This window comes from Bufo gargarizans, chromosome 8, assembly GCF_014858855.1.
Source record: "Bufo gargarizans isolate SCDJY-AF-19 chromosome 8, ASM1485885v1, whole genome shotgun sequence".
NCBI classification, from domain to species: Eukaryota; Metazoa; Chordata; class Amphibia; order Anura; family Bufonidae; genus Bufo; species Bufo gargarizans.
This window is the reverse complement of record NC_058087.1, coordinates 132,938,351-132,952,161: the sequence shown is the minus strand read 5'-3', so window position 1 is coordinate 132,952,161 and position 13,811 is coordinate 132,938,351. Positions and strand designations below refer to the sequence as shown.

The 13,811-nt window shown below is 43.2% G+C and overlaps 1 protein-coding gene across 2 annotated transcripts in view; it reads right to left on the bottom strand.

The window, feature by feature from the left end:
- Positions 1-13,811, bottom strand: part of LOC122945692 (katanin interacting protein) — a 205,555-nt gene that overhangs the window by 20,091 nt on the left and 171,653 nt on the right. For both annotated transcript variants that reach the window (XM_044304839.1, XM_044304840.1), the window contains one exon: positions 6,155-6,294. In XM_044304839.1, the coding sequence (XP_044160774.1) occupies positions 6,155-6,294 (140 nt within the window). The remainder of the gene's footprint in view (positions 1-6,154; positions 6,295-13,811) is intronic.

Sequence of the window (13,811 nt, the reverse complement as noted above, 5' to 3'; positions counted from 1 at the left end):
AGAACTTATACGTATACGACTCTCAAAATATGTTGACCAAAAAATTATTTGATCCGCCTTATTGACCCAAAGCTCCAACGAAGGTGTCTTCTGACGGCCGGAATAAGTAAGTAATAAGCCGCTGCTATAAGAGCCTGAAATTCAGGATGTGTACTCGTAGACCATAGGTATATGAATTTTAGATATTCTACTACAGGAATGAAAGATGTCGGACCACCATTGGTTGATTTTATTACAAACCACAGGTAATTTTCCTTTAAAAACATAAAGAAAACAATGGTGGAATTGCTGTTTTTGCTCCTAACGTTCCCAGAGTTAAAAGTTGATCAAGTTGTTTGCATCCAGAATGGTGCCACGGAAAAATACAATTCGTACTATACACACAAAAAAAAAAAAAAATCCCTGGAAAAATAGAAGGTATGCCTTTTGAAATGCCAAAATGAAAAAAACTCCCGACAGACATTCATAAGGGCAGCTGTGGCGTTGGAAAAATGAACTTTAAATGCAACGGGCACTGCATTGGGGGCAGGCTGTTGTACTTCAGGCTCAGTGTATGAGCAGCTCAACAGCTGCTCCCCTCTGCTGGGGGCGACAACTATGGCGGTCTCCTGGGTGGCCGCATCCTTAAAGGGAACCTGTCACCATGAATGCCGTATAATCTGCAGGCAGCATGTTATGAAGCAGGAGGAGCTGAGCAGATTGATATACAGTGGATCCCTTAAGTTACAATATTAATTGGTTCCAGGATGACCATTGTATATTGAAACCATTGTAAGTTGAGTAATCGGTTCCAAAGCCCCAAAATGTCATCCAAGATCAGAGAAAATGAAGATTTAAGAACAATAAGCAGATAACTGAAGACAGATTAATCAAGTCCTTACAAATAACAGTCAGGAATATCTGCTAACTAGCAACTAATACAACTATTTCGCCAGAGAAGTGGTGATTGCTTGGATCTGAGTCTGAGGCATTGTATGTTGAGTCTAGTTTCAACTTATGATGGGTAAGAAAAGACCATTGTATGCTGAAAATATTGTATCCTGAGGCCATTGTATCTTGAGGGACCACTGTATAGTTTTATGGGAAATACTTCAATAAAGCTAGTAATTTATTTATTTAAATTCCCGCTCATTCTGGGTTTTGCAGTCCAGGAGGCGGTCCTATCAGTGATTAACATCTTTCCATCTATGACTGTGTATACAAAGATAGCTGTCAATCACTAATAGGACCACCTCCTGGACTCCAGAGCCCAGAATGAGCAGGAATTTAAATGTATAAATTACTAGATTGTGTGTGAGGTTAAAAGATATCCATAGTGTTCTCCATCACAGTGACCTCTACAGCACCCCACCCCTTTAACAGTGGCTTCCACAGTACCCTGCTCTCTTAACAATGACCTCCAGAGTTCCCCGCTGCCTTAAGAGTGACTTCGACAGCAGCTGCCCCTTTAATAGTGGCCTCCACAGTCCTCTGCCCCTTAACAGTTACCTCCACAGTGCCCGCCCCTTTAACAGTGACCTCCACAGCAGCTTGCACCCTTAACAGTAACATCCAAAGCGCTCGCCCCTGTAACAGTGACCTCCACAATGGATGCCTCTTTATTAGTGATCTCCACAGTACCCCATCTCCTGAAGAGTGATTTTCACAATAACCCATCCCTTTAACAGTGACCTCCACAGAGCTCTGTTCCCTTAAGATGTGACCTTCAAAACACACCACCCCCTTAAAAGTGACCACTACAGCACCTCACCCCTTAATACTAACCTCCATAGCAGACCGTACCCTTAACTGTGACCTCCATCGTTCCCTGCCCCCTTAACAGAGACCTCCACAGTTCCCTCCCCTTTAACAGTTACTGCCACAGTACCCCGCTCCCTTAACAGTGACCCCCCCCCACAGCAACTGCCCCTTTAACAGTAACCTCCACAGCATCCCACCCTTATAACAGTGATCTACAATGCACCCACCCTCTTAACAGTGTCCTCCACACAGTCCGCCCCTTTAACAGTGACCTCCACAGCAGCCTGCCCCCTTAACAGTAATATCCACAGCGCCCGTACCTTTAACAGTGACTTCCACAGCGGACCACCTTTTAACAGTGGCTGCCACAGTAACCTGCTCTCTTAACAGTGACCTCCAGAGCTGCTGCCCCTTTAATAGTGACCTCCACAGTCCCCTAACTCACTAACAGTAACCTCCACAGTGCCAGTCCCTTTAACAGTGACCTAAACAGTGGCCTTCCCCCTTAGCAGTAACATCCACTAGTGAACGCCCCTTTAACAGTGACCTCCACAGCGGCCACCTCTTTATTAGTGACCTCCACAGTACCCGCTGCCTTAAAAGTGACCCCCACAGCGGCTGCCCCTTTAAAAGGGACCTCAACAGTCCGCTGCCCCATAACAGTGAGCTCCACAGCACCTATCACTTTAACAGTAACCTCCACAGCGGCCGCCTATTTATTGGTGACCTCCACATTACCCCATCTCCTTTACAGTGATTTTCACAATAACTCACCCCATTAACAGTGACCTCTACAGCACCCTGCCCCTTAACACTGAGCTCCATAGCACACCATCCCCTTAACTGTGATCTCCACAGCTGTCTGCCCTGTTAACTTTGACATCCACAGCACGCCGCTCCCATTAAAGTGTCATCCACAGCGACCTGCCCCTTTAAAGGTTACCTATAGCAGTGAAGAAAAATGGCTAGGTTGTTATGGAAACCTAGTGTGTGGAACTGTGTGCATGTCGAAACTGAACGACTTGCTAGCTTCTATTGGCTGATAATGGTCATGTGACCATGTGCATGGCAGTTGGGATATGAGGAGAAAGACCTGCAGGCTTCTACTGGCTAATGCAGGTCATGTGATGTCATATTAGCATTTTTTTTTGGGAACATCTCAGAAACGGTAGGTCCTAGAGAGTTGAGACCTGGTCTAAAACATTCCCGGACAATTGATGTACCTGTGTGCCAAATTTGGTGCAGATCGGTCCAGTCGTTAAGTTACACATAAAGAACAGACCGGCAGACAGAAACTCATATATATATATATATATATATATATATATATATATATATAAAACCAGCACTCTTCTTGTAAAAAAAACGCTGTGTCTTTATTCACACATGTGACACAAAAATAGTGCTGCGTTGATTTTTCCTTGAATATACAAGCCTATGGTCAAAGGCGAGACACTTGCACCTGATAACCTCTAAAGTGAGTGCTGCCGGATTTCATATACTATATCAGTACAGACCAAAAGTTTGGACACACCTTCCTTCTCATTCAAAGAGTTTTCTTTATTTTTATGACTATGAAAATTGTAGATTCACACTGAAGGCATCAAAACTATGAATTAACACATGTGGAATTATATACAAAACAAAAAAGTGTGAAACAACTGAAAATATGTCATATTCTAGGTTCTTCAAAGTAGCCACCTTTTGCTTTGATTACTGCTTTGCACACTCTTGGCATTCAGTTGATGAGCTTCAAGAGGTAGTCACCCGAAATGGTCTTGAAGGAGTTCCCAGAGATGCTTATCACTTGTTGGCCCTTTTGCCTTCACTCTGCGGTCCAGCTCACCCTAAACCATCTCGATTGGGTTCAGGTCCAGTGACTGTGGAGGCCAGGTCATCTGGCGCAGCACCCCATCACTCTCCTTCATGGTCAAATAGCCCTTACACAGCCTGGAGGTGTGTTTGGGGTCATTGTCCTGTTGAAAAATAAATGATGGTCCAACTAAACGCAAACCGGATGGAATAGCATGCCGCTGCAAGATGCTGTGGTAGCCATGCTGGTTCAGTATGCCTTCAATTTTGAATAAATCCCCAACAGTGTCACCAGCAAAGCACCCCCACACCATCACACCTCCTCCTCCATTTTTCACGGTGGGAACCAGGCATGTAGAGTCCATCCGTTCACCTTTTCTGCGTCGCACAAAGGCACGGTGGTTGGAACCAAAGATCTCAAATTTGGACTCATCAGACCAAAGCACAGATTTCCACTGATCTAATGTCCTATTCCTTGTGTTCTTTAGCCCAAACAAGTCTCTTCTGCTTGTTGCCTTGTCCTTAGCAGTGGTTTCCTAGCAGATATTCTACCATGAAGGCCTGATTCACACAGTCTCCTCTTAACAGTTGTTCTAGAGATGTGTCTGCTGCTAGAACTCTGTGTGGCATTGACCTGGTCTCTAATCTGAGCTGCTGTTAACCTGCGATTTCTGAGGCTGGTGACTCGGATGAACTTATCCTCCGCAGCAGAGGTGACTCTTGGTCTTCCTTTCCTGGGGCGGTCCGCATGTGAGCCAGTTTCTTTGTAGCGCTTGATGGTTTTTGTGACTGCACTTGGGGACACTTTCAAAGTTTTCCCAATTTTTCGGACTGAATGACCTTTATTTCTTAAAATAATGATGGCCATTCGTTTTTCTTTACTTAGCTGCTTTTTTCTTGCCATAATACAAATTCTAACAGTTTATTCAGTAGGACTATCAGCTGTGTATCCACCTGACTTCTCCACAATGCAACTGATGGTCCCAACCCCATTTATAAGGCAAGAAATCCCACTTATTAAACCTGACAGGGCACACCTGTGAAGTGAAAACCATTTCAGGTGACTACCTCTTGAAGCTCATCAAGAGAATGCCAAGAGTATGCAAAGCAGTAATCAAAGCAAAAGGTGGCTACTTTGAAGAACCTAGAATATGACATATTTTCAGTTGTTTCACACTTTTTTGTTATGTATATAATTCCACATGTGTTAATTCATAGTTTTGAGGCCTTCAGTGTGAATCTACAATTTTCCTAGTCATGGAAATAAAGAAAACTCTTTGAATGAGAAGGTGTGTCCAAACTTTTGGTCTGTACTGTATATATATATCTAGCAGAAGGACCCAGCTTCACATGTGTATATTTAATTTAATGTTTCTGTGTGTCGTTAAAAGATAAACAGTATCCCCAGTATAACAGTGACCTGTACAGTACCCTGCCACCTTAACAGTGAACTCCACAGTCCCTCACCCCTTAAAACTGCCCCCCCCCACAGTGCCCCACCTCCTTAAAATGTGACCTCCACAGCAGTCCATCCCCTTAACTTTGACCTTCACAGCATCCCACTCCCTTGACATTGACCTCCTGAGGGGCCCGCCTTCTTAACAGTGACCTATATAGCACCCAGCCCCTTAATACTGACCTCCATAGGGAACAGTCCCCTTATCTGTGACCTCCACTGTTCCCTGCCCCTTAACAGAGACCTCCACAGCACCCATCCCTTTAACAGTGACTGCCACAGTACCCCGTTCCCTTAACAGTGACCTCACAGTACCCTGCTGACTTAACAGTGACCTCCACAGCAGCTGCCCCTTTAATAGTTACCCCTGCCCCTCTTAACAGTGACCTCCACAGCAGCTGCCCCTTTAACAGTGACCTCTATAGCATTCCACCCCTTAACACTAACCTCCTCAGGGGTCTAAACCTTCCTTAACAAGGACCTCCACAGCAGCTTCCCCTTTAAAAGTGGCCCCTGGCCCCTTAACAGTGAACTCAACAGCCCCCTTCCCCTTTAAGGCTAGGACTACAGGATGACATGTGTCGGGCGACAATTTTTATAATGATAGTCTACAGTGTCGCACTGACCTACAGCAGTGAAGAAAAATGGCTGGGTTGTTATGGAAACCTGGAGTAAAACTGTGTGTATGTGGAGACTAAGGGCCTGCGAGCTTCTACTGGCTGTTAAGAGACATGTGACCGTGTCGATGGCAGTTGGGCTATGAGTGAAAGAATAGCAGGCTTCTATTGGCTAATGCAGGTCTAAAACCTTCCAGGACACATGATGTACCTGTGTGCCAAATTTGATGAAGATCGGTCCAGTCTTTTGGTCAAGCATAAAGAACAGACAGGCAGACGCACAGACAAACAAACTCATATATATATATATATATATATATATATATATATAAAAGAGACAAGTTTATAATAAATCTTTCTCCATAAAACTATATATCAATCTGATCAGCTCCTCCTGCTTTATAACAATCCTGCTTACAATGCATTTTCATGGTGAGAGGTTTCCTTAAAGGGGTTAATAGAGACTGATTTTAGTAACACCAATGCTTTGAGCTAAACATAATGCCTCCTTACATTGGATGTAACTTACCAAACCAGGGAGAATTGGAGAGAGCCATGCGTGCCTACCATCACTGGTGTCATTCACATTGTCAATGAGCTTGTCCGGTGTTCTCACGTCTCCACACACATCTTCTAGAACATTGATACTTTCTGGAAATGCAGCAATATCTAATAAATAGTTAAAGAAACACAGCAGAATTTGTGCAGCTACATATGAAAGAAGAATCTTCAAAAGATGAAACAATACGGCACTCAACATAAAATAATCCTTTCTTTATTCATAAATCCATAAAATACATGAGCTTTGAAGTGCAAGATGCCAAACAGAGGCGACGGCCGTTTCCCACTGACTGCGATTCCACAGGCCTCCACATATGAAGCTGGGTGGGTCTTAATTATATACACCTTCCTCTGACATCACTTCATTTCATTAAAAAAGTGAACATATATAATACATAAAAATAGCACGGTATTCACACGAGCGCAATTATTATACCTTACAAGAATGCGCTGAGGTCGTTCTTATCATTTAATCCTACTGTTCCCATTGCATTACAATTTAATAATCCAGCTTCCCTCTGGAGTAGAATTCTCTGTTGATCTCCTCCTCTTCTGGGAGTATTAAACACTTTCTATGCCAGAAAACTTCAACACTATGGGATCTCTGTTATCCACCTGCTTGTCTTTATTGAATTGAAATGTTCCCTGACTCTGTCAAAAAGGCACCTAATTGTCTTTCCTATCTAAAGGTGGCCACAAGGACTAGAACTTACACTACACATTTTGTGTGGAAAATGTTGCACTTTAAGCTCTATACCTCCTATCATCAACAACCGCGTCTGCATATTGTACTTATAGATGGAACAAGAGCCGCACTCATAATTGGAATGGATGACGCAAGACACAGTCTTTTTTTAAATATAGAAGTCCCTTCTGACTAGTTTGTTTCTAATGGTAACATTCTTCCTGAACGCTTTCAAAGGGTTTTTGAGCAGTGACTTTCTCTAGAGCCGCATCATGCTTCAATATGTAGTTTTTAAATAAGCTCTGCGTATAATGTCCGCTGCAGGGCTGTATTTAAAAGAAAACACAAACCTATGGATTTCTCTTTATTTTTTCCTTTGACCAAAAAGTAGATCTCTGTTTTATTTTACTGGTCCTGTCTTTAGCTTTATCCAGTTCTTTCCTAGCGTACCCTCTTTGCAATAACCTTACCTTCAGTTCTTGAGCTTGATCTAAAAAGAAAATCTGTATCTTGACTATTTAGTCTGCATAGTCTAATGAACTGGCCATAGGGGACTGCTGGGTTTACACTTGGAGGGTGAACACTTTTATAATGCAATAGTGAGTTTGTGGCATTGGGTTTCCTATAGCCCTTCGTTATTATAGGACCGTCTTCCATAGTAGCCAGGACATCTACAAACCGGATTCCCAAAAAGTTGGGACACTATACAAATCGTGAATAAAAACTGAATGCAATGATGTGGAGGTGCCAACTTCTAATATTTTATTCAGAATAGAACATAAATCACGGAACAAAAGTTTAAACTGAGAAAATGTACCATTTTAAGGGAAAAAATATGTTGAATCTGAATTTCATGGTGTCAACAAATCCCCAAAAAGTTGGGACAAGGCCATTTCACCACTGTGTGGCATCTCCCCTTCTTCTTACAACACTCAACAGACGTCTGGGGACCGAGGAGACCAGTTTCTCAAGTTTAGAAATAGGAATGCTCTCCCATTCTTGTCTAATACAGGCCTCTAACTGTTCAATCGTCTTGGGCCTTCTTTGTTGCACCTTCCTCTTTATGATGCGCCAAATGTTCTCTATAGGTGAAAGATCTGGACTGCAGACTGGCCATTTCAGTACCCGGATCCTTCTCCTACTCAGCCATGATGTTGTGATTGATGCAGAATGTGGTCTGGCATTATCTTGTTGAAAAATGCAGGGTCTTCCCTGAAAGAGATGACGTCTGGATGGGAGCATATGTTGTTCTAGAACCTGAATATATTTTTCTGCATTGATGGTGCCTTTCCAGACATGCAAACTGCCCATGCCACACGCACTCATGCAACCCCATACCATCAGAGATGCAGGCTTCTGAACTGAGCGTTGATAATAACTTGGGTTGTCCTTGTCCTCTTTGGTCCGGATGACATGGCGTCCCAGATTTCCAAAAAGAACTTCGAATCGTGACTCGTCTGACCACAGAACAGTCTTCCATTTTGCCACACTCCATTTTAAATGATCCCTGGCCCAGTGAAAACGCCTGAGCTTGTGGATCTTGCTTAGAAATGGCTTCTTCTTTGCACTGTAGAGTTTCAGCTGGCAACGGCGGATGGCACAGTGGATTGTGTTCACTGACAATGGTTTCTGGAAGTATTCCTGAGCCCATTCTGTGATTTCTATACAGTAGCATTCCTGTTTGTGGTGCAGTGTCGTTTAAGGGCCCGGAGATCATTGGCATCCAGTATGGTTTTACGGCCTTAACCCTTACGCACAAAGATTGTTCAAGATTCTCTGAATCTTCGGATGATGTTATGCACAGTTGATGATGATAGATGCAAAGTGTTTGCAATTTTTCGCTGGGTAACACGTTTCTGATATTGCTCCACTATCTTTCTGCGCAACATTGTGGGAATTGGTGATCCTCTACCCAACTTGGCTTCTGAGAGACACTGCCACTCTGAGAAGCTACTTTTTATCCCCAATCATGTTGCCAATTGACCTAATTAGTGTTAATTGGTCTTCCAGCTCTTCGGTATGCTCAAATTTACTTTTTCCAGCTTCTTATTGCTACTTGTCCCAACCTTTTGGGGATTTGTTGACACCGTGAAAATTTGAATCAACGTATTTTTCCTTTAAAATGATACATTTACTCGGATTAAACGTTTGATCTGTCATCTACGTTCTATTACAAATAAAATATTGACATTTGCCATCTCCACATCATTGCATTCAGTTTTTATTCACAATTTGTTTAGTGTCCCAACTTTTTGGGAATCCGGTTTGTAGAAACGTATTACTCTTATCTCCAGTCTTAGATATACATTTCTTATTCATCTCGTTTCCTTTGTTTAGATAGTCCAGGAAGTTATCAAAGTGTTCTTATGACCCAGACCAAACAATAACCATTTCATCGTTATACCTCAAAAACATTTTTACAGTATGTACTCGATAAATGGATTGTATCTATCTTCAAAAACAGCCAGATACTGGAGTATCCATGGCCGTCCCATTCCTAGTCTGGAGATACCACTGATCCCCAAACCTGAATGTATTGTTGGACAGGACAAATGCAACAGCCTCCTCCACAAATGCCAAATAAGCATCACTTTTACCTGTATTTTTAATGTATCACACACTACCTTCACCTCTGAATCAAGTGGAATGCATGGAGGCTTTCTACATCTATGAAGGTTAACTTGAAATCGTTCTGCCAGACAAATCCATCCAGAGCCCTCAAAAAGGCATTGGTGTCTTTTAAGTAGGAGGGCATGCTTTTCAGCATAGGACATAATAGCCAATCTAAATATTTGGAAAGCGGCTGGAACCTATCCAAGTCACAAGACAGCTAGGGGGACGACACTTAATGGATTTGTGACGCTTGGGCAAAAAATACCAAGTTGGTTTACAAGGATTCAGGGGAAACAATGTTTTTGAAGTATATCGATGATATGTTTATTATCTGGTCTGGGTCAAGAGTAGGGTTGCATCGGGTATCAAATTATCAGCGCACGCCATGTTCCCTTAGCAACATAGGGAAGAAGGAAGCAGTCAGTTCATCCCTCCCCCCCCCCCCGTGCTGCTGCCACCAATGAGAGGAGAGAGGGGCGGAGGAGGGGAGGGACTATGGCCACTCCGCCACCAATGAAGATAATTAACGTTTAATACAGATACAGGAGGTGGGTGCCAGGCGGCAGAATCATATAGTCGGCATCCGGCCTCTATGACTGGGAGCTGCGATCAGCAGCAGTTAACCACCTAAAAACGGCGCAATTCACAAATTTTTTTACTCACCTTGTCCCCCCAAAAAATAGGATAGGACTGTTCGATTTTGGGCCAGACATTCCATAAAATATAGAATGCACGCAGCTTTTTTTGTACTTTATTTTTTTTGCGTGGTATTGAGTATCGCAATACTTTTATGGTATCGAAATCTAATCAAAATTTTGCTATCGTGACAACCCTAGATAAGAGTACAATTTGTTAACGTCCTGGACCAGGAGTAGATTGGGAACTCAAAGTGGCCCTGGAAAAAAGGTAAAAGTGGCCCCATATTGTAGGTGGAGCCAAACTGACAGAAGGCGTGGCAAAGTCAAGTAGGCGAGGTCAGCAAACTGTTAGGCCAGCTCCAAATACAGCCTTGTATATATTATTGAGTAGCAGACTTTCATGCTAAATTCTTACACAGATCCCATATTAGGCTCAGATGAGATAACTGTTTATTTTTCTGTTCTTCTGATCCATCAAATGAATAGGAAAAAAATAAAATAAAATAAACTGATCCTAAAAAATAAAACTGATCCTGGACATCAATTATGCAAATTTAGCATCGATTTGAGACATTTCCACCAATGGAGATGTCAATTAAGCCTTAGGGCTCATAGATGGATAAACAAAACATGGATACCAGCCGTGTGCGTTCCTCATTTTGAACGGATCATCCGGCCCCTAATTGAACAGTCCTATCCATTATGGAAGCGCTCATTAGTATCGGGGGACTGGGAAGCGGTGAAGTCATTGTACTCACCGCTTCCTTGGTCCTCGGCTGCGCACAGCGTGACCTTCACAGCACAGCCGGAAGACAGAGGGCACTGGAGGAGAGGCGCGGCGGCGTCCAGGAGCAGGAGAGGTAAGTGGTTTATTTATTTTATTATTAAACATGAGGCACTGGGGGCAATATAAGAGGCAATGGGGGCAACATGAGAGGCAATGGGGGCAACATGAGAGGCAATGGGGGCAACATGAGAGGCAAGGGGGGCAACATGAGAGGCAAGGGGGGCAACATGAGAGGCAAGGGGGGCAACATGAGAGGCAAGGGGGGCAACATGAGAGGCAAGGGGGGCAACATGAGAGGCAAGGGGGACAACATGAGAGCCAAGGGGGGCAACATGAGAGCCAAGGGGGGGCAACATGAGAGCCAAGGGGGGCAACATGAGAGCCAAGGGGGGCAACATGAGAGCCAAGGGGGGCAACATGAGAGCCAAGGGGGGGCAACATGAGAGCCAAGGGGGGCAAAATGAGAGCCAAGGGGGGCAAAATGAGAGCCATGGGGGGCAACATGAGAGCCAAGGGGGGCTGCTGGGGGCCAATATGAGAGGCAATGGGTGCAGCTGGGGGCTGATATGAGGTCTGATTGGGGGTCATTCACCTGACTTGTTGGGGTCTTATTAACATTGGGGGTGTGATTGGGGCTGTTAGCTGAGGTCTGATCTGAGGTGTAATGGAAAATATATTTTTCTTATGGTTCCCCTCTAAAACCTAGGTGCATCTTATGGGCCGGTGCGTCTTATAGGGCGAAACATACGATACAATGTAAATGTCCATACACACACACTGCGGGACTACCCCAATAGATAGATACACTGCAGTACAAATATATACATATGTGTGTGTGTGTCTGTATTTATGTATATATATATATATATATATATATATATATATATATATACACACACACATATATATACACATACACAGTACAGACCAAAAGTTTGGACACACCTTCTCATTCAAAAAGAGTTTTCTTTATTTTCATGACTATGAAAATTGTAGATTCACACTGAAGGCATCAAAACTATGAATTAACACATGTGGAATTATATACAAAACAAAAAAGTGTGAAACAACTGAAAATGTCATATTCTAGGTTCTTCAAAGTAGCCACCTTTTGCTTTGCTTACTGCTTTGCACACTCTTGGCATTCTCTTGATGAGCTTCAAGAGGTAGTCACCTGAAATGGTCTTCCAACAGTCTTGAAGGAGTTCCCAGAGATTCTTAGCACTTGTTGGCCCTTTTGCATTCACTCTGCGGTCCAGCTCACCCCAAACCATCTCGATTGGGTTCAGGTCCGATGACTGTGGAGGCCAGGTGCATCTGGCGCAGCACCCCATCACTCTCCTTCATGGTCAAATAGCCCTTACACAGTCTGGAGGTGTGTTTGGGGTCATTGTCCTGTTGAAAAATAAATGATGGTCCAACTAAACGCAAATCGGATGAAATAGCATGCCGCTGCTGTGGTAGCCATGCTGGTTCAGTATGCCTTCAATTTTGAATAAATCCCCAACAGTGTCACCAGCAAAGCACCCCCACACCATCACACCTCCTCCTCCATGCTTCACGGTGGGAACCAGGCATGTAAAGTCCATCTGTTCTACCTTTTCTGCGTCGCACAAAGACATGGTGGTTGGAACCAAAGATCTCAATTTTGGACTCATCAGACCAAAGCACAGATTTCCACTGGTCTTATGTCCATTCCTTGTGTTCTTTAGCCCAAACAAGTCTCTTCTGCTTGTTGCCTGTCCTTAGCAGTGGTTTCCTAGCAGATATTCTACCATGAAGGCCTGATTCACACAGTCTCCTCTTAACAGTTGTTCTAGAGATGTGTCTGCTGCTAGAACTCTGTGTGGCATTGACCTGGTCTCTAATCTGAGCTGCTGTTAACCTGCGATTTCTGAGGCTGGTGACTCGGATGAACTTATCCTCCGCAGCAAAGGTGACTCTTGGTCTTCCTTTCCTGGGGTGCTCCGCATGTGAGGGAGTTTCTTTGTAGTGCTTGATGGTTTTTGTGACTGCACTTGGGGACACTTTCAAAGTTTTCCCAATTTTTTGGACTGACTTAAAGTAATGATGGCCACTTGTTTTTCTTTACTTAGCTGCTTTTTTCTTGCCATAACACAAATTCTAACAGTCTATTCAGTAGGACTATCAGCTGTGTATCCACCTGACTTCTCCACAACGCAACTGATGGTCCCAACCCCATTTATAATGCAAGAAATCCCACTTATTAAACCTGACAGGGCACACCTGTGAAGTGAAAACCATTTCCGGTGACTACCTCTTGAAGCTCATCAAGAGAATGTCAAGAGTGTGCAAAGCAGTAAGCAAAGCAAAAGGTGGATAGTTTGAAGAACCTAGAATATGACATTTCAGTTGTTTTACACTTTTTTGTTATGTATATAATTCCACATGTGTTAATTCATAGTTTTGATTCAGTGTGAATCTACAATTTTCATAGTCATTAAAATAAAGAAAACTCTTTGAATGAGAAGAAGTGCCTTTCAAATGTATTCACCCCCCATTTACTTTTTTCGTATTTTGGTGCCTCACAACCTGGAATTAACATGGATTGTTTGAGGATTTGCATAATTTAATTTATAGAATATGCCCACAGAATTTTTTTATTGTGAAGCGAACAATAAATTTGACAAAATAACAGAAAAAGTCAATCTGCATAACTATTCACCCCCTAAAGTTAATACTTTGTAGAGTCACCTTTTGCGGCAATCACAGCTCAAGGTCGCTTTGGATAAGTCTCTATGAGCTTGCCACATCTTACCACTGGGAATTTTGCCCATTCCTCTGCTCCAGCTTCTTCAAGTTGGATGGTTTGCACTTGTGAACAGCAATCTTTAAGTCTGACCAAAGATTTTCTATTGAATTGAGATTTGGGCTGTGACTA